The sequence below is a fragment of the Oncorhynchus keta genome, chromosome 11 (genome assembly GCF_023373465.1).
Source record: "Oncorhynchus keta strain PuntledgeMale-10-30-2019 chromosome 11, Oket_V2, whole genome shotgun sequence".
In the NCBI taxonomy this organism is placed as follows: Eukaryota; Metazoa; Chordata; class Actinopteri; order Salmoniformes; family Salmonidae; genus Oncorhynchus; species Oncorhynchus keta.
Window position 1 is genome coordinate 25566756 of NC_068431.1, and position 20000 is coordinate 25586755.

General features: G+C 40.8%; 1 protein-coding gene across 3 annotated transcripts in view; it reads left to right on the forward strand.

The window, feature by feature from the left end:
- LOC118389975 (rho GTPase-activating protein 32-like) overlaps positions 1-20000 on the forward strand; it is a 262757-nt gene that overhangs the window by 112134 nt on the left and 130623 nt on the right. For all 3 annotated transcript variants that reach the window (XM_052529794.1, XM_035780032.2, XM_035780033.2), the window contains one exon: positions 19976-20000. This exon is cut by the window's right edge and continues 84 nt beyond it. In XM_052529794.1, coding sequence (XP_052385754.1) covers positions 19976-20000 — 25 coding nt within the window. The remainder of the gene's footprint in view (positions 1-19975) is intronic.

Here is a 20000-nt window from a genome sequence, read left to right on the forward strand (position 1 = left end):
CACATTTTACTCCTGAATTTTAGGCTTGACATAACAAAGGGTTTGAATACTTATTGACTCAAGACATTTCAGCTTTGCATTTTTTGTTAATTTGTAAACATTTCTAAAAACATAATTCCACTGACATTATGGGGTTTTGTGTGTAGATCAGTGTGTCTGTTTTCATGTGGTAGCATGGCTCTGTGAACAAAATTATATAACTGGCCAAGAAACATGTGGACAAAGTCACACTTTAGTAGCCTTGTCAATACAACCAACTTCTCTACATGTGGGCTTTGGATTAAAAAAAGTCAATAAAAACAACTGTTCCCAAATGCTCTGTTTCCACCTGCCAACATGGCTGGTGAAATAGACATTCTTACCCGCCAATGACAAAATCTACCCGTGAGTGGTGGGTGTTAATTTCCAATGCTGATCCATGTGTGCAAGGCTGTTACACTTACCCAGAAAGACTCACAGCTGTAAGGTGATTCTAACATGTATTGACTCGGGGGTGTGAATAGATATTTCTGTATTTTATTTTAAATGTTTGTTTTTTAAAATATTTTTTTTGAAATTCAGGCTGTAACGCAACAATGTGAGTTACGCACCAAATACAAACATACACAACAGACGTACTCAAACATATCATCTCCTCTACCAGACCTGCAGGCTCACACTTTCATCCCTAGTGCCTGCATTATTGTTCGCCAAATCATAAACATGTATAGTGAGACTGACAGTATGGGAATTTGGCTCTAACAAGGCGGTCTACTGGAATTGTCCCCTTTCTGAGGATTACAGTCCAGCAGCACATTCAGCCCCACTACACTCTCTCTCTGTGTTGAGTCCAAATCCTGTATGCCTGTGCAGGGGTTGCCATGGCAGCAGCAGCTTAGCATATATTAGATATTTGCCCAACATTGCAACATAGAAGAGAGGAGAGGTAGGCAGAGCAGGATTGTGTTCTCATTCAGTGAGAGAGACTGACAGTAAATTTCATCTACATCATAGTGTTGTCTTGGGCTCTTGCATATTGATATTCTTCCCCTAGGGAAGAAAGCAGTACGGTTCTCTCTATCCCACTGTGCTCTCAGGCACATACACACACCTCCACCTTTCTGCTTAGGACCTGCTCTTATGGTCTTTCTCCATACCATCTCTGTCCCTCTCTATTCCACTTCTTATTTTTCTCCTTTTTTTTGTCACTTTATTTATAGATTTTCACATATAACAACAAAAACAGTACATCCATCCATCATACCCTTCACTCCTTCCCACCCTCCCTCCAAACCATCCATCCACCAAGGCATCTATAAAAGTAAGTTAAATAGGAAAGAACATCAGAAACAGTGAACTTTTTTTATCCATTGTTTTTGTTTATTTCAAAATTCTTATCAGAACCAGTAGAACAGACATGTTCTACCGAAACTATGCAAGTTACACTAAGTAAAAGACAACCTGGTTCCCATTAATACATGGAGAGCCTAAATCAAACTTTTGTCGGGACCCATGCACAGTGTACATAACCTTCTCCAGAGGCAGAGATGACATCACCTCCATAACCCACTGCATAAAGGAAGGATGCTTTGCAGACTTCCAGTGAAAGAGGACAAGGCAGCGAGCTAGCAGCGAGGCATTTTGCATTTGCCTGATGAATGGTAGCATTCTGGTCTAGGGGAAGTACCCCAAAAATGGCAGTGACTGGGTTGGGGCTAACAGTTGTATTACACATATGTGAGTGTGCCTCAAAAATGGGGTCCCAGAGGCCACTCAAAGATTGGCATGACCAAAACATTTGTCCCACAGTCCCTGGACCCTGGTGGCATCTCAAGCACTTGGTCAACATTTGGGTATATTTTTGCAAATCTGTCATTTGAGAAATGGAGACTGTGCAAAACCTTAAACTGAATAAGCTCATGCCTTATGCAAAATAATGTATGGATACGTTCAATGCTTTATTGCCATATATCATTGGGTATCTCGCCACCTTTCTCTTGCCTCCCATGCAGATTTTGTATTTGCAAAGGAAGGTGGATTAATATTCTGTATTAGTGTCATATAATCTGGAGATTGTGCTTCTACACCTGCATTGCTTGCTGTTTGGGGTTTTAGGATGGGTTTTTGTACAGCACTTTGAGATATCAGCTGATGTACGAAGGGCTATATAAATACATTTGATTTGATTTGTGCCCTTCAGATAAGGGTTAAGATCTAAGCACCTCTCGACTGGAAACTTAGTTTGCTCGAGTGGAAATGAAGGGAAATGTTTTTTGTCAAAGCTGCGAATTTGCAGGTATCTAAAGTGGGTATAGGGAATATTATGGACTGAGACAAATGTGTTATCAACAAATAGGTCACAAAAAAACACCAGACCATTCCTATGCCAGAACTGGAATGCTGTGTCAATCTGTGGCTGGGAAGAGATGATTTATATGTTAATGTATAGAAGACACTTGCATGTTAAAGCCTAAAGTGTCTTAGGAATTGGGATCAGATTTTAAGGGAGCTCTTAACAATGAAGTTCAAAACATGGTGCCAAGCTTCATGGACATTGGGGAGCACAGGAGAGAGACCGGAGAAGTTGGAAGCCTTGACTGTAAACTCCATGATGGCCCAAGTTGGGCCATCCTTGTTTTCAAATGAAGAAACCAGCAAATATCTAAACACATTTAGAGATATTTGCTGACCGGTAGTAGTGTAAAAAAGTAATGGGAAGGCCCAGCCCGCCTTTCTCATTTGTGGATTTGACTTATTCCAAATGAAGTTGTAAATGTAGCTGTCCAGTTGTTTGAACATTGACTTTGGCAGAAAAATTTGAATCATTTGGAATAAGTACAAAAACCTTGGTAGTACAGTCATCTTAACAGAATAAATGTGACCTTATGAAATCCTGCTTAGTGCTGCGCTACAGGACTGTTTTGAAGTTGTTTAAACAGAGCCTTAAATGAGCGTGTGGCCTTTAAGACCTGATGTTCCACCTGAAATGGGAAATTGTCATACCCAATTCCTTCTGCTAACTAATTAATGGGGAGGAGTGCACTTTTTGTTCGGTTTAACTTATAACCAGAGGATGTCCCAAAACCTTGTAGCATGTCCAAGTGAGAGGGTATAGGCTCCACAGGGTTAGAGATATATGCAGACAATCTTTTATACAAGGACACCTTGTGAGTTATGTTGACCCTTAATATTCCCTTAATCCTCTCCTTCGCCCACAGGGCAATAGCAAGAGTCTCAATAGCCATATCAAATAGGAAAGGGGGGAAACAGCAACCCTGCCTGGCCCCCCTGTGCAGAGGGAAGTAGCTGGAAGTAACAATGTTGGTGCGAACAGAAGCCAGTACAAAATCTTAATCCAGGAAAGGAATGATGGGCCAAACCCAAATTTCTCTAATACTGTAAATTAGATATTTCCACTGAACTCGGTAGAAAGCCTTTTCAGCATCAAGAGAGATGACAACCTCTGGCTGTAGAGGATAAAGAACATCACATTAAATAGCCGGCGCATATTATAGAAAGATTGCCTACTTGAGAGATATCTGATTTGGTCAAGAGTTAATTATATTATGCATCACTGTCTCTAAACGGCACGAGAAGACCTTAGTGAGAATTTTATAATCACAGCCCAAAAGGCTTATAGGGTGGTATGAGCCACAGTCTAGGTGATTCTTGTATTTTTAAGCAAAACCTAAATTGTCGCCTGGGTAAGTGTCTGTGGTAGTTTCTGACTAGAACGGATTTCATTGTACATTGAGCTGAGGATAGGGGATAATTTAGAGGAGAAGGCACAATAAAATTCAATAGGGAAGTCATCAGTCCCAGGGGCTTTACTGCTCTGCATGAACTGGGTTGCCAGAGTAGCTTCATCACTTATTGAGACTCCATGTTGGTTTGCTCATCTGAATTGAGGCAGGGGACGTCCAGATTGTCTAGAAATGCATGCATACGAGATGTCAGAAAGAGCCTCTGACGAGTAAAGAGCAGAAAATAATTGCTTCAATTGATTGTTGATTTCTTTGGGATTGGTAGAAGTTAAATCAACTGCAACACAGATTTCAGGTATGGTGCTGCTAGCAGCGGATTGTCGAAGCTGGTGAGACCAACTTGCCAGCTTTCTCTCTGTGTTCATAGAATTTTTGCCTCGATTTAAACAAAAGCTGCTCCTTTTGTTTGGTGGAAAGATTGTCAAATTCCGATTGGTGTAGTAGTCTCTCTTTGTAGAGTTCTCCTAGAGATGAACATACTTTGGTGCGAAAAGTGCAAATCAATCCCACAACAACAGCAAAGGACGTTGTGAAGATGCTGGAGGAAATGGGTACAAAAGTATCTATCTACAGTAAAACGAGTATATCGACATAACCTGAAAGGCCGCTCAGCAAGGAAGAAGCTACTGCTCCAAAACCGCCATTAAAAAAAGCCAGACTACGGTTTGCAACTGCACATGGGGACAAAGATTGTACTTTTTGGAGAAATGTCCTCTGGTCTGATGAAACAAAAATAGAACTGTTTTGCCATTAATGACCATCGTTATGTTTGGAGGAAAAAGGGGGAGGCTTGCAAGCCGAAGAACACCATCCCAACCGTGAAGCACAGGGGTGGCAGCATCATGTTGTGGGGATGCTTTGCTGGAGGAGGGACTGGTGCTCTTCACAAAATGGATGGCATCATGAGGAAGGGAAATTATGTAGATCTATTGAAGAAACATCTCAAGACATCAGTCAGAAAGTTAAAGCTTGGTCGCGAATGGGTCTTCCAAATGGACAATGACCCCAAGCATACTTCCAAAGTTGTGGCAAAATGGCTTAAGGACAACAAAGTCAAGGTATTGGAGTGGCCATCACAAAGCCCTGACCTCATGCTTGGGGTCATTGTTCATTTGGAAGCCCCATTTGCGACCAAGCTTTAACTTCCTGACTGATGTCTCTGATATAAGAAGGTCTGTGGAGTCTTTAGGGCCCTATATAAATCTGCGATGCAGAGAGCACAGACGGAATAACAGAATACAGACATTAAAATAGGATTCAGCAGTTCCAATTTATACATGTGCAGAAGTCTATCATAAGGCATAAACAGAATGCATCTGTGATTTGTATTTCCTGGAACATTTTGAAGAGGCAACAATAATCTTCTGTGTAGGGCGATATAGACCCGCCACAGACCAAGACCCTCCCCTGTCACTCAAGGAGCACAGACAGCCTCAACCACGAGACAATTGTGTTCAGTCTGCATGGTAAATGCAGCACATACAACAATGCTGTTTTCACTTTGCATTTTCAGATTGACTGACCTTCACGTCTTAAAGTAATGATGGACTATCATTTCTCTTTGCATATTTCAGCTGTTCTTGCCTAAATATGGACTTGGTCTTCTGTATACCACCCCAACACAACTGATTGGCTCAAATGGATTTAGAAGGAAAGAAATTCCACAAATGAACTTTTAACAAGGCACACCTGTTATTTGAAATACATTCCAGGTGACTACCTCATGAAGCTGGTTGATAGAGTGCTAAGAGTGTGCAAAGCTGTCATCAAGGCAATTAATAATCTCAAATATAAAATATATTTTGACTTGTTTAACAGTTTTTGGGTTACATGATTCCGTATGTGTTATTTCATAGTTTTGATGTCCTCACTATTATTCTACAATGTAGAAAGTAGTACAAATAAAATAAAAAACTTGAATGAGCAGGTGTTCTAAAACTTTTGACTGGTACTGACACACACTACTCAAAGCAAATTTGGAACATTTATTATTCAAAAACAAAATATAATTGAAAGTTATTTTTTTTAATGTTGTATACCGTGATCTGATATTTTGGCCACATTGTCCAGCCCTATGTATGTGAGGTGCGTAGCTGTTAGCGATTATGCTAATTTAATGTATTCTGGTAGATTTAAAATCTTTCACAAAAACCTTCTCAAATAAATGTCCTCTACAAAGTAGCCTATGCTTGCCTACCAGAATGATATCATGATTATTTGCATCAATTCAGCAGGTTTTTGTTTTGCAAACTACCATCACGTGCCCTAAAATATTCAGCTAAACAACAGCCTCTTGCTAGGTGCACACTAGAATTAAAGGTTAACAACAACTACAAAAAAAAAACACAATTTCTCAAATATTTCCCAGACCTCAAAAATTGTCTCCTGATGTGGTTTAAGCATTGTTGTGTACTTAGAAGATACACTTTCGTTGTTTTTCTATTAAAGCGTGAGAATGAAAATCTGATATAACAGGAGGAAACAACAGAAACTTGGAAAAAAAAGGATCGAACAGAATTTGGGAAAATAATTAAACGGATTTTATAGGGCCCGAAGTCTGTGTACTCAACTCTACACTCGGAGTTGTTTTGGTGGCTCTAGCTTTAGATCATTGTTTTTCATTGAACCGGGTACTGGCAAGCGTTTTTCCTACTTAGTTTTAATGTAAGCGGTTCCCCTATCACTAGACCTGACTAAATTGAATTACACTAATCTCAGGTACCGGCCAGCAACATCTCATGGACTGGCGCCAGTCCATTGATGGGAGATTGAGAAACACTGCTGTAAATCACAACAACATGACCTGTTTACTAGATGTGTGACATCCCAGTCAGAGCAAACTTTCAGCTCTTCGGCCCCTATAGCTGCAGTCCAGCAAAGCACCACCACTCACTTATACTCGGGTGGTTCCTCCTCCCATCTCCTACCCTTCTGGCTTTCTGAGGTTGAGGCCATTTGGTTCACTTGATTTGGTCCAGATGCATTTGATCATTACATGTTGTGACAATATTCTGACTCAAGGTAGTGAAATGTTATGAAGATCGTAATCCCCTGAGAGCAACTAGAGACTTTGTTGAGTGTGTGCCTGTGTGTATGCAGGGATGGGGGTGCACGTTTGCTTGTGTTTTTTTTTATATTTTTTTAATTTAACCAGGTAGGACAGTTGAGAACAAGTTTTCATTTACAACTGCGACCTGGCCAAGATAAAGCAAAGCAGTGCGTCAAAAACAACACAGAGTTCTACATAAACAAACGTACAGTCAATAACACAATCAAAAAAATCTATGTATGTTGCGCGCAAATGTAGAAAATTAGGGAGGTAATGCAATAAATAGGCCATAGAGGCAAAATAATTACAATTTAGCATATGTGCCTCTTCTCAGGTTGAACCAATCGTGACTCTCTTCTCAATCTGTCTCTGGACAGTTTCCTGTGTCTCCTTTCTCTGTCCCTCGCTTTCCCTCCCTGGCCCTCCTCTGTCCCCCTCTCTCGGTCTCTCCCCGGCCCGGCCCTGGGTTTGTAATCAACACTGTTAATGACCTTCTGGGCCCACTTCCTTGGAGATGTTTGCATGATTCATGAAGCATTTTCTAACCCCTTTTATTGGCCTGACTGATTTAACAACCTCCTTGGAGTGTGTGTGTGTGTGTGTGTGTGTGTGTGTGTGTGTGTGTGTGTGTGTGTGTGTGTGTGTGTGTGTGTGTGTGTGTGTGTGTGTGTGACAAGACAATGGAGGCACTGCTATGACACAGCCCCACGAGCATCATACTGGGCGTATTCTATGATATCCTTTATGGCGTTGTCATCCTTGTTGTGATTTTATCAATACATTGTTGGAGAACACCGTCAATGTACATTTTTGTTCCAGCCCATCACTAACACCTGATTCAACCAATCAAGTTCTTGATGATTATATAGACAGAGACCCAACAGTCTGTATCCTGTATCCATAGGCTGGTGTCTTTCTGTCATAATGCAGCAGGAAGCTTGCTGCTCTCAGGGCCTCCCTCTCTCCCTCGTGTCTGTTTTGCGTGTGTTTGAGGTCAAGCGGTGGCATGGTGTAGGTAAGGCGAGGTGGACTTGTGCTTGTTTCTCTTTCCCAGAGAAATTGGTTGGCCTACCTTCAGTTTACAGAAACAGGATCAGCAGTTTTGTGTGTGATGGTGTAGGAGGATAGACAGTAATGTATTTTTAGCACCAGGCAGCAGGCCAAGACATTGGAATTTATTGACTGTGTTTTCACCACATACACTAAATTGGTCCAAAAGTCATTCAGAAGTCAAACTTCTAGAAGGCCTGTAGATGTAAATGGAATTTGTTGTGGTTTAATTATTATTTATACAACGGGTGGGTCTAATGCTGATTGGTTAAAACTGCATTCCAGCCAGTGTCTATTTCACAAGTTACCACCAGCTTAATCTATGACGTTAAAATGCCTATATACCCTGTTCCATCTGACTGTGCAATCAAATGTCTCATCAACCCTGCCAGGCAATTTAGAAACTATATCTCCACTGTAAAAAGCATTTAGACATGATCTTACATTTCTTTTAGACTAACATCTAGTTTTCAACAATGTAGATTTGTATAAACCTTGCTGTCTGTTTCTCTGACATTTGCAACATTGTTTCAATATTCAAATACGATCTCCTGTTGTCTCATAATAATGAGCTCGTCGGTAGTCGGAACAAGACAAAAAGGCGGGCAGCATAATTTTTATGGATATATACAAAGACATTTTCAATTGAAAAAATGTAAAACGAAACAAAGTGCATCTAGTTTGCAGTCTTTCCAGCTTCAGTTTGAAAAGTTAGATGTGTTGTTGGCTAGCTTCTCTGAACAGCAATGTCCTTACGAGAGAGCACATTTTCTATTCCAGATGAAAACGCGCCTCATTAGCTCATTGTTATGGATGTGCCACTTGAAAACTGCTTAACAAATGCAAATGCTGCTACTGTTGTTATTCAGGCTGCACTTTGACGTGACTGTGTAAGTTAGCCGTAGCTGGCTAGCTAGCAAGCAAGGGATAAGAACATTGGTAATAGAACATTTAGAACTAACGACTAGGTCGTGTCCATACATACAGAACAAAAAGACTGAACAACTGGGTCGCGTCCATAGGTACAGAACAAAAAGACAAAGACTGAACTGGGTCGTGTCTATGACAACCGAACCAATAGAACCATTGACCAGCCGACTTGACTATATCTTGTGGAAGGATGAAATAGAACATTTAGAACTAACGACTAGGTCGTGTCCATACATACAGAACAAAAAGACTGAACAACTGGGTCGCGTCCATAGGTACAGAACAAAAAGACAGACTGAACTGGGTCTCGTCTATGACAACCGAACCAATAGAACCATAGACCAGCCGACTTGACTATATCTTGTGGAAGGATGAAATAGTATGAATAATCTCATCAAAATAACATTTTTAACGAAAATATGTCAATCATTATTTGAATATGTGGTAACCCGTTTTATAAAAGTGATAATGCCCTCAAAGCCGGTGTTTGACAATATATCCTCCAAACACCGGCTTCTCGGGCATTATCACTTAAATATACACTAGCCTACACCATCATGGTAGTTAGTTACTGTCTCAGATGTAAAACTGTTAGAAGTAGCCTAGTATGTGTATCATGAGCAATTCTGAAAGGATATCAATTTAATCACGACTCCTATCTGAACATGAATTGGCAGTTTCATGGGTACCAATGATGTGTCGTTGAATGCTTGACTTGCATCATGTTATATCCGTGTTATGTATGCTTCATAATAGGGTGGCAGCGTTCCATGTAGTCTTGACTCTATTTAATACTTTTTTTTGTTCCTGGCCTCTGTTGCGGGACCGATGAGTGTCGGAATGGTATGCCAACTGCTTGAACAGACAATTTGGTACCTTCAACACCTCGCATAAAGACCAATAGTCTTTCAGCGAGGTGTTGAAGGTACCAAATTGTCTGTTCAAGCAGTTGGCATACCATTCCGGCACTCATCGGTCCCAGAACAGAGGCAGTCAATCTCTCCTCAACTTTAAACCAGGAGAGATTGACATGCATGTCATTTGTATTTGTATTTGTATTTATTATGGATCCCCAGCAGCTACTCCTCCTGGGGTCCAGTAAAATTAAAGCAGTTTATAAAAAGAAAAAGAATTGTAAAACATTCAGACTGTGTGTCCTCAGGCCCCTACTCCACCACGACCACATATATACCACATGTGTATAGTGCGTATGCTATCGTATGCGCATAGGTTTGTGTTGCTTCACAGTCTCCGCTGTTCCATAAGGTGTTTTTTAAATCTAATTTTACTGCTTGTATGAGTTACTTGATGTGGAATAGAATTCCATGTAGTCATGACTCTATTTAGTACTGTGCACCTTCCATAGTCTGTTCCGGACTAGGGCTGGGTGGCATACCGTATTTTATGATATACCGGTATTGATGCAGGGACCGGTTTGGATTTTTTTACTCTACCATCTATACCGGTATTTGAATGTTTGGTTTGTTAAATGTGATACGCCGTGTGTAATGTCAATTTTTATAGTTTACTTTGCTATTTGAGTCATCTCTCTCTGTCTTTCTCTCTCTGTGCCACTTTCCACACAGACCTAGCCACGCCCCCTGTCACTCAATGAGCGCATTTGATGTTTCTCAAAAGTAAACATGCAATGTAGCCAAAGCTTATAGGGTCCCCTAGGAAACACTTATGAATACTTTAGTTCCTACCCTGTCACGATAACGCCTCCCTGGCATTTTAATTCGTTGTCATCTCAAACACTGTTTTCAAAGTGCCCACTTTTATATTCTAACTATAGAATTAGAATAGTCATTCTATTTCCATGATTCCAAAAGTTTTGCTCTAATTCGCAAGTCAAATCGCAATTGCAACATTTGGTTAAAATAAGTCCTAGATTATTTGCCCATATCATGCAGCCCTACGTGGCAGTGTGGAAATTCTCAATTGAGCAGTGGCGTAAAGTACTTAAGTAAAAATACTTTCAAGTACTACTTAAGTTTTTTTTTTGGTATCTCTACTTTACTTTTATTTATTTTTTTGACAACTTTTACTTCACTACATTCCTAAAGAAAATACTGTATTTTTTACATCATACATTTTCCCTGACGCCTAAAAGTACTCATTTTGAATGCTTAGCAGGACAGGAAAATGGTCCAATTCACGCACTTGTCAAGAGAATATCCCTAGTCATCCCTACTGCCTCTGATCTGGAGGACTCAGTAAACACAAATACTTTGTTTGTAAATTATGTCTGAGTGTTGGTGTGCCCCTGGCTATCCAAATATTTAAAAAATAACAAAAGAAAAGAAAATGGTGCCATCTGGTTTGCTTAATACAAGGAATTTGAAATTATTTAATAATTAAGTACATTTCATCAATTACATTTACTTTGATACTTAAGTATATTTAAAACCAAATACTTTTAGAGTTTTACTCTGGTATTTTACTGGGTGAATTTCACTTTTACTTGAGTAATTTTCTATTAATTTGATTTTACTCAAGTATGGCAATTGGGTATTTTTTTCCACCACTGCAATTGAGTGCAGGAAATTTTGAAATTTAAAAAGTGCTGAAATTTGTTTTGGTTGTAGTTGAATTGAACAGTAATAAACAATCAGAATGGAGAAAGACTCAGTGAAATCACTTATGTATGTGTTGCCACCCTAGGATCATTCACTACTCATAAATCTACTCATGTAGAACTTTAATTATTCAAAAACGAAAAATACCATAAAACCGTCCGTTTTTTACATTTAAATTACATTTTAAATACTGTGCTATAATATTTTGCCCATATGGCCCAGCCCTATTCTGGACTTGGACTGTGTAGAGACCTCTTGTGGCATGTCCTGTGGGGTATGCATGGGTGTCCAAGCTGTTTGCCAGTAGTTCAAACAGACAGCTCAGTGCATTCAACACGCAAAGAAAAACATACGCAAATTGCAGTTGGTCCAGAACAGAGCAGCATGTTCAAGGAGGGCAAATGTAAATACATTTGCCCTCCTTGAACATGCTGCTCTGTTCTGGACCAACTGCAATTTGCGTATGTTTTTCTTTGCTGGACATGACCACAACTGGGCATTAGTCCAGGTGTGACAAAAATAGGGCCTGTAGGACCTGTTTGGTTGATTGAGATGTCAAGAAAGCAGAGTAATGCCTTATCATGGACAGACTACTTCTACTTTTTTCTACTTCCTTTTTCCACAGTAGGCCGTCATTGTAAATAATATTTTTTTCTTAATTGACTTGCCTAGATAAATAAAATAAAGGATTTCACCCAGCAGTTTAATCTTAACCTGCTCAATCGCCACATTATTCAATAATAGATCTAGATGAGGGTTAATTGGGTTGCGTGAGTAATCTGTCCCCAAAATTATGCTTTTAATTTTGGGGATATTTAACAAATCATATGTATTTAGTTACCATTTTTACATATACAGAAACCCAGCCTAAAACCCCAAACAGCAGGCAATGCAGTTTTAGAAGCATGGTGGCTAGGAAAAATGCCCTAGATATGCAGGAACCTAGGAAGAAACCTAGAAAGGAACCAGGCTATGCAGGGTGGCCAGTCCTCTTCTGGCTGTGCCGGGTGGAGGCTGAGTGAGTACATGTCCATTAAGGCCAGATCGTTCTTCAAGATGTTCAAACTTCATAGATGACCAGCAGGGCCAAATAATCACAGTGGTTGTAGAGGGTGCAACAGGTAAGCACCAAAAGGAGTACATGTCAGTTGGCTTTTCATAGGTGAGCATTGAGGTCGAAACTGCAGGTGAGTGAGACAGACTTAAATTCACACCAGAGAATATCACCAGATAGGACATACTGACTCTAGCCCCCTCCGGTGCATAGATTCTGGAGGCTGAGCACCAGCCTATTGCTAGTTGCCCACTAAAACTGACTGGAGCTCTATGTTAAGGGTGTCAGTTATTTATTTGACTGTCGTAGCCGACGTGTATACTGCCGAGTCGTCACGCAGGCTTTATTCTTTGTTCTATTAGATAGGTATCTCTCAATCCATGAAAGGGCAGAGGATGTAAGTCCATAAGACCTACATTTCTCAGCAATAGGTTATGATCAATAATAGCAAAAACTACACTAAAGTCTAACAAAGTACCTCCCACAATCTTCTTAATATCTATTTATTTCAGCCTATCATGTCATTTGAGTCAGTCCTGAGCATGTTGAGTGCCCTTCCTTATAAGCATGCTGAAAGTCTGTTGACAATTTTCTGTAAAATTACATTGGTCAAACAACATTTAAAAAATAAAAAAAGTTTGCTAAGCACCGGTAACAGGCTGGTTTTGCTATTCTTGGGCAGCAGAATGACCTTTGCCTAGAGGGCACACACTGTTTTCTAAGCTTAAAATGAAGATGTCGTTATGTATTCCCCTACCAACCTCGGGAATTTACCATCCAGGTTGTCGGTACCATGCGGCTTGTCCTTATTTCACCTCTTCCATACACTGAGGTATCACAAGAACTGGAGACTGCGTCCAATATGTTTGACTGCTGTTTTCAAGGTAATCCACTCACGTTTGCATATGCTGATTCATGGACCATTTATCTGGGTTGCCATCCAGTTTATACAGACCAACACCACATGCATATTAGCACTCAGCACAGGGAGCAGTGATGACATCATTATGTCATCCAAAAACACGAGACATTGGATGAATATAAAATGTTAGTATCTTCGTCTGAGTGTGATGGGAACAAAAAATATGCCTCGGTGACAATTATTTGAATAATTCAATGGATGTTTTGTGCGCAAAGGTGCTGACTAAAGTGTCTTATTAGGAATTTTCAAATCTGACTTCTCTTTGAGGCCGTCAATGGAAATGGTCTTCCTGGGCCGGGCATCAGTTAAATATCAGTACTGAAGCAAACTGTAGGAGCAGTAGAAACCATGCTTCTAGACCGGAACCCTGGCCCCTTTCCACCACACCAACTTTGTGGAACTCAAAACTACAGTGCTTGTCTTTCATTATTTGGTCCGAAATGCATGAATATGAAGGATCAGACATTGGACTTTCTAGGTATGGCTATTATATTATGATAACTACCTTCGACGGGTGTGGATACTGCTTTACAGCAGATTTCTGCAGCATTTGTAAAGATCTGGTCAATACACCCGGATGATTTAGTTACTTTTCTATTCGTAAATACCCTGGTAGGTTGACTGAAAACCGGAACCAAATTGCAGACATCTTGGAAGTTTCTCTTTGAGTGGATAGCTTGATGACAACCAGTCAATATTTTGGACACCCAGAAAATATACCTCTGTTGATATCACATACATTATTGAGAATTTTACACACACAGTGCAAATACTGACTTTTAGCACTTGGTGGTATATAGCAATTTCCTATAAGAAGGTGAGGCCGATAAACCTGATATTACTTCCACATCATCTAACATGAGATCTCTGTTTATCATATAAATCTGTAAACATGGGCACCCTCATAGATATTATCCTGACCAACTTGCCCTCCAAATACACCTCTGCTGTTTTCAATCCAGGATCTCAGCGATCACTGCCTCATTGCCTGCATCCGCTATGGGTCTACGGTCAAACGACCACCCAACATCACTGTCAAACGCTCCCTAAAACACTTCTGCGAGAGGGCCTTTCTAATCGACCTGGCCAAGGTATCCTGGGAGGAGATTGACCTCATCCCGTCAGTCAAAGACGCCTGGTTGTTCTTTAAAAGTAATTTCCTCATCTTAAATAAGCATGCCCCTTTCAAAAATGTGAGAACTAAGAACAGATATAGCCCTTGGCTCACTCCAGACCTGACTGCCCTCGACCAGCACAAAAACATCCTGTGGCAGACTGCACTAGCATCGAATAGTTCCCGCGATATGCAACTTTTCAGGGAAGTCAGAACCCTATACACACAAGTCAGTCAGGAAAGCAAAGGCTATCTTTTTCAAACAGAAATGTGCAACCTGTAGCTCTAACTCCAAAACGATTTGGGACACTGTAAAGTTCATGGAGAATAAGAGCACCTCCTCCCACTGCACTAAGGCTAGGTAACACTGTCACCACCGATAAATCCACAATAATCGAGAATTTCAACACGTTTTTCTCCACGGCTGGCCATGCTTTCCTCCTGGCTACCCCGGCTAATGGCTCCTCACCTCCCACAGCTACTTGCCCAAGCATCCCCAGCTTCTCCTTCACCCAAATCCATATAGCAGATGTTCTGAAAGAGCTGCAAAACCTGGACCCGTACAAATCAGCTGGGCTAGACAATCTGGACCCTCTCTTTCTAAAATTATCCGCTGCCATTGTTGCAACCCCTATTACCAGTCTGTTCAACCTCTCTTTCGTATCGTCCGAGATCCCTAAAGATTGGAAAGCTGCCGCGGTCATCCCCCTCTTCAAAGGGGGTGACACTCTAGACCCAAACTGTTATAGACCTATATCCATCCTGCCCAGCCTTTCTAAAGTCTTTGAAAGCCAAATTAATAAACAGATCACTGACCATTTCAAATCCCACCGTACCTTCTCCACTGTGCAATTTGGTTTTCTAGCTGGTCACAGGTGCACCTCAGCCACGCTCAAGGAACTAAAAGATATCAAAACCGCCATCGATAAAAGACAGTACTGTGCAGCCGTCTTCATCGACCTGGCCAAGGCTTTCGACTCTGTCAATCACTGTATTCTTATCAGCAGACTCAACAGTCTTGGTTTCTCAGACTGCCTCGCCTGGTTCACCAACTTCTTCTCAGACAGAGTTCAGTGTGTCAAATCGGAGGGCTTGTTGTCCGGACGTCTGGCAGTCTCTATGTGGGTACAACAGGGTTCAATTCTTGGGCCGACTCTTTTCTCTGTCTATATCAACGATGTCGCTCTTGCTGCGGGTGATTCTCTGATCCACCTCTACGCAGACGACACCATTCTGTATACATCTAGCCCTTCATTGGAGACTGTGTTAACTAACCTCCAAACGAGCTTCAATGCCATAAAAAACTCCTTTTGTGGCCTCCAACTGCTCTTAAACGCTAGTAAAAACCAAATGCATGCTTTTCAACCGTTCGTTGCCTGCACCCGCCCGCCCGACTAGCATCACTACTCTGGACGGTTCTGACTTAGAATATGTGGACAACTACAAATACCTAGGTGTCTGGCCACACTGTAAACTCTTCTTCAGACTCATATTAAACATCTCCAATCCAAAATTCAATCTAGAATCGGCTTCCTATTTCGCAATAAGGCCTCCTTCACTCACGCCGCCAAACATACCCTCGTAAAAACTGACTATCCTACCGATCCTCGACTTTGGCGATGTCATTTACAAAATAGCTTCCAACACTCTACTCCGCAAACTGGATGCAGTCTATCCCAATGCCATCCGTTTTGTCACCAAAGCCCCTTATACCACCCACCACTGCTACCTGTGTCCTCTATTTGGCTGGCCCTCGCTACATATTCGTCGCCAGACCCACTGGCTCCGGGTCATCTATAAGTCTTTGCTAGGTATAGCTCCGCCTTTTCTCAGCTCGCTAGTCACGATAACCATACCCACCCGTAGCACACGCTCCAGCAGGTATATCTCACTGGTCATCCCCAAAGCCAACACCCCCTTTGGCTGCCTTTCCTTCCAGTTCTCTGCTGCCACTGACTGGAATGAATTGCAAAAATAGCTGAAGCTGGAGACTCATATCTCCCTCAGTAACTTTAAACATAATCTTTCTGAGCAGCTAACCGATCGCTGCAGCTGTACATAGCCCATCTGTAAATAGCCCACTCAATCTACCTACCTCATCCCCATAGTTTTTATTTACGTTTCTGCTCTTTTGCACATCACTTGCACATCACTATCTGATCATCTATCACTCCAGTGTTAATTTGCTAAATTGTGATTACTTCGCTACTATGGCCTATTTACTGCCTTACATCCTCACACCATTTGCACACACTGTATATAGACTTTCTTTTTTGACTAACCGGTGCCCCCGCACATTGGCTACCCAGACTATCTGCATTGTGTGCAGCAATGAGCCAAGATAAGTTGCTCATTAGTATTTAAACTTATCTTATAAAAAACAATCTTCACATAATCACTAGTAATCACATAATCACTAGTTAACTACACATGGTTGATGATATTACTAGTTTAACTGGCTTTTCCTGCGTTGCAAATAATCAATGCGGTGCCTGTTAATTTATCATCAAATCACAGCCTACTTCGCCAAACGGGTGATGATTTAGCAAGCACATTTGCAAAAAAAACACTGTCGTTGCACTAATGTACCGAACCATGAACATCAATGCCTTTCATAAAGTCAATACACAGAAGTATATATTTTTTTACACCTGCATACTTGGTTAAAAGAAATTCATGTTAGCAGGCAATATTAGCAAGGGAAATGGTGTCACTTCTCTTGCGTTCTGTGTAAGCAGTGTCAGGGTATATGCAGCAGTTTGGGCCGCCTGGCTCGTTGCGAACTGTGTGAAGACCATTTCTTCCTAACCAAGACCGTAATTAATTTGCAAAGAATAAACATTTTGTTTTCTAAGTGATAGTTTCCGGATTTGACCATATTATTGATCAAAGGCTCATATTTCTGTGTTTTTATTATATTATAATTAAGTCTATGATTTGAGAGAGCAGTCTGACTGAGCAGTGGTGGGTAGCAGCAGGCTCGTAAGCATTTATTCAAACAGCACTTTCCTGCATTTGCCAGCAGCTCTTAGCAATGCATGAAGCACAGCGCTGTTTGACTTCAAGCCTATCAACTCCCGAGATCAGGCTGGCAATACTATAGTGCCTATTAGAACATCCAATAGTCAAAGGTATATGAAATACAAATGGTATAGAGAGAAATATTCCTCTAACTATAACCTAAAACTTCTTAACTGGGAATATTGAAGACTGTTAAAAGGAACCACCAGCTTTCATGTGTTCTCATGTTCTGAGCAAGGAAGTTAAACGTTAGATTTTTTTACCTGGCACATATTGCACTTTTACTTTCTCCAGCACTGTAATATATAATATATATATATATATATATATATATATATATATATATATATATATATATATCAATCTGGTCTAGAGGTCAACCGTGACTTTTCAACGCCGATACTGATTATTGGAGGACCAAAAAAAAGCTGATATATATATATATATAAATCGTCCCATGTAATCGGTATCGGCTTTTTTTTGGTCCTCCAATAATCAGTATCGGCGTTGAAAAGTCACGGTTGACCTCTAGACCAGATTGGTGGACGTGGTTAGAGGGACTGATGTTGTCGCCCTGTTGTTTGATGTTGGAGATCACTTCCCTGGAATCGGTTTCTCCCCTTAACCCTTTGACACGTACCAACAAACAGATGGGATCATTCTACAGTAGTCCCTGCAGTGTACGCTGTGATTAGAGTGCTAATTTAGAACGTCCAATTTCGATTGATGCAACAGTTAGCGTTTGATCTGGCAACACTGTTTTTTTCACAAACATTTTGCGCTAACATAGTCCTTACAAAGTTATGCCCTGAATGTTACCAGCTTATTTTTGGATGCAATGTTTAGATATTCACAGAAGTAGCGACTGCAAAACACAATCATCCAAACCAGAAAATGTAGGCTACATTAGTCGTAGCGCTAACTGAGGAAAGATTGACATAACTCAAGCAGTCATATTTAGGTCACTCTTTGCTGACAGAAACCACAAAATGAATTAGCTAATAGCAATTACTATTTACAATTCATCACATCACAGGTGAGCTCACCATTTTATCTAAATAATTGAGTAAAACACTTTATAAATGTCAGAAGTAATCCGACGTTGTGTAGTTTGTGTGCGCCACCACATTAGTTTTTTCTCGTCAACCAAAGATCAGAAGAGGAGACGAGATGAGTTTGATCTGTTTTCAGTATGCATGTTGAAGGGGGTGTCTCATCTACGATCATTCACACTTCCAGAAGTTTACTCGAAAGATGAGTCAACCATTCCTTCCCTTCGATAGACGTTCACGTGACACCCAGAATGCGTAGTATAATGTTAACAAACACGGCGCCACACATAGCTGACAAATAGCTTAGGATTAGCTCATCGCAATTGGTACAACCTTAAAGTATTTTGTATTGTCACCATGTGAATAAAACTGTAATTACATTATGCTACATACATACATACAGAAAATAAGGCATTTACTTTGATAGGAACGCACACATGTGAAGTTATTATTTGTAAGGAAAACAACAATGAAGGCAATGCAAGTGCTAGCCAGAAAATGTGCCAGGGAGAAAAATTTGTGCTAGGCTGTGCACATGTCTGCACACTTGATCTGTCAAAACACTGGGCAAGTGGGAGGACAGTGTGCAACACATCTCATCTGGAGGACACTTTGATCCAATGCGGACATGCATAAAGATGGTGGCCCCCATGTACTTACCACAAATGCCTCCATTTGCTAAGTTCGCGGTGTAATAGTGCTTTTCATTAACTTTATTTTGTATGTATCTGCATTAGCACAGTAAACGTGATCCTTATTCTAGCTCCAAGACGGCGGCAATTTGGAAAAACAAAAAAGTATATTGTGCTGATTCATTGGCATATTGAACCGTAGTTTAAAATCTTTGTAGGTAGTACTTAAAACAATGAGGTCATATCTGAATTCCTCCATATTTTTGCACCTTCATCATTCTGATCAAAGTAGCCTTATTGTTTGATTTTTTTTTTGCGCGATTAAAAACATAAAATTACCTATATCTAAAATCTGCTTGTCCTGCAATTAGTTTTACTTGCCCCAGACCCCTGAGCAGTGTTACGCCCTAACTCTGATGTGTCTTTCACATGCTGTGCGCGTGCATGTGAGTTTCATTCTCAGTGCCCACTGATGGGTTATTACATCTCCTCTAATGTAAATGGTGCATCCATTAACACACCCTGATCAAAGTGCCAACCTCCAGGGTGCCTTATAACTGACACTCATACACTGATATTATATGGTCATGTATTGTCAACTCAATATGGAAGCCACAACTTCTAAGGCACCCTGGTGTGGGTGTGTATGTTTTTTATCTGAAGACTTGCCTGGGAGGACTGGTGGGGTTCTTATCACAGAAAGTGTTTTTGCTAATGCGATAAGAGCAGAAAGTCTCTTGCTCCTTCTCTCTCGCTCTCTAATATTGAGCCAATAAATTTAATTCAAATTCAAATTCCCTCACCCTCCCTCCCTCTCACTCTGCTCTAGCGGCCTGAGGCCAGGGCGTCACCCA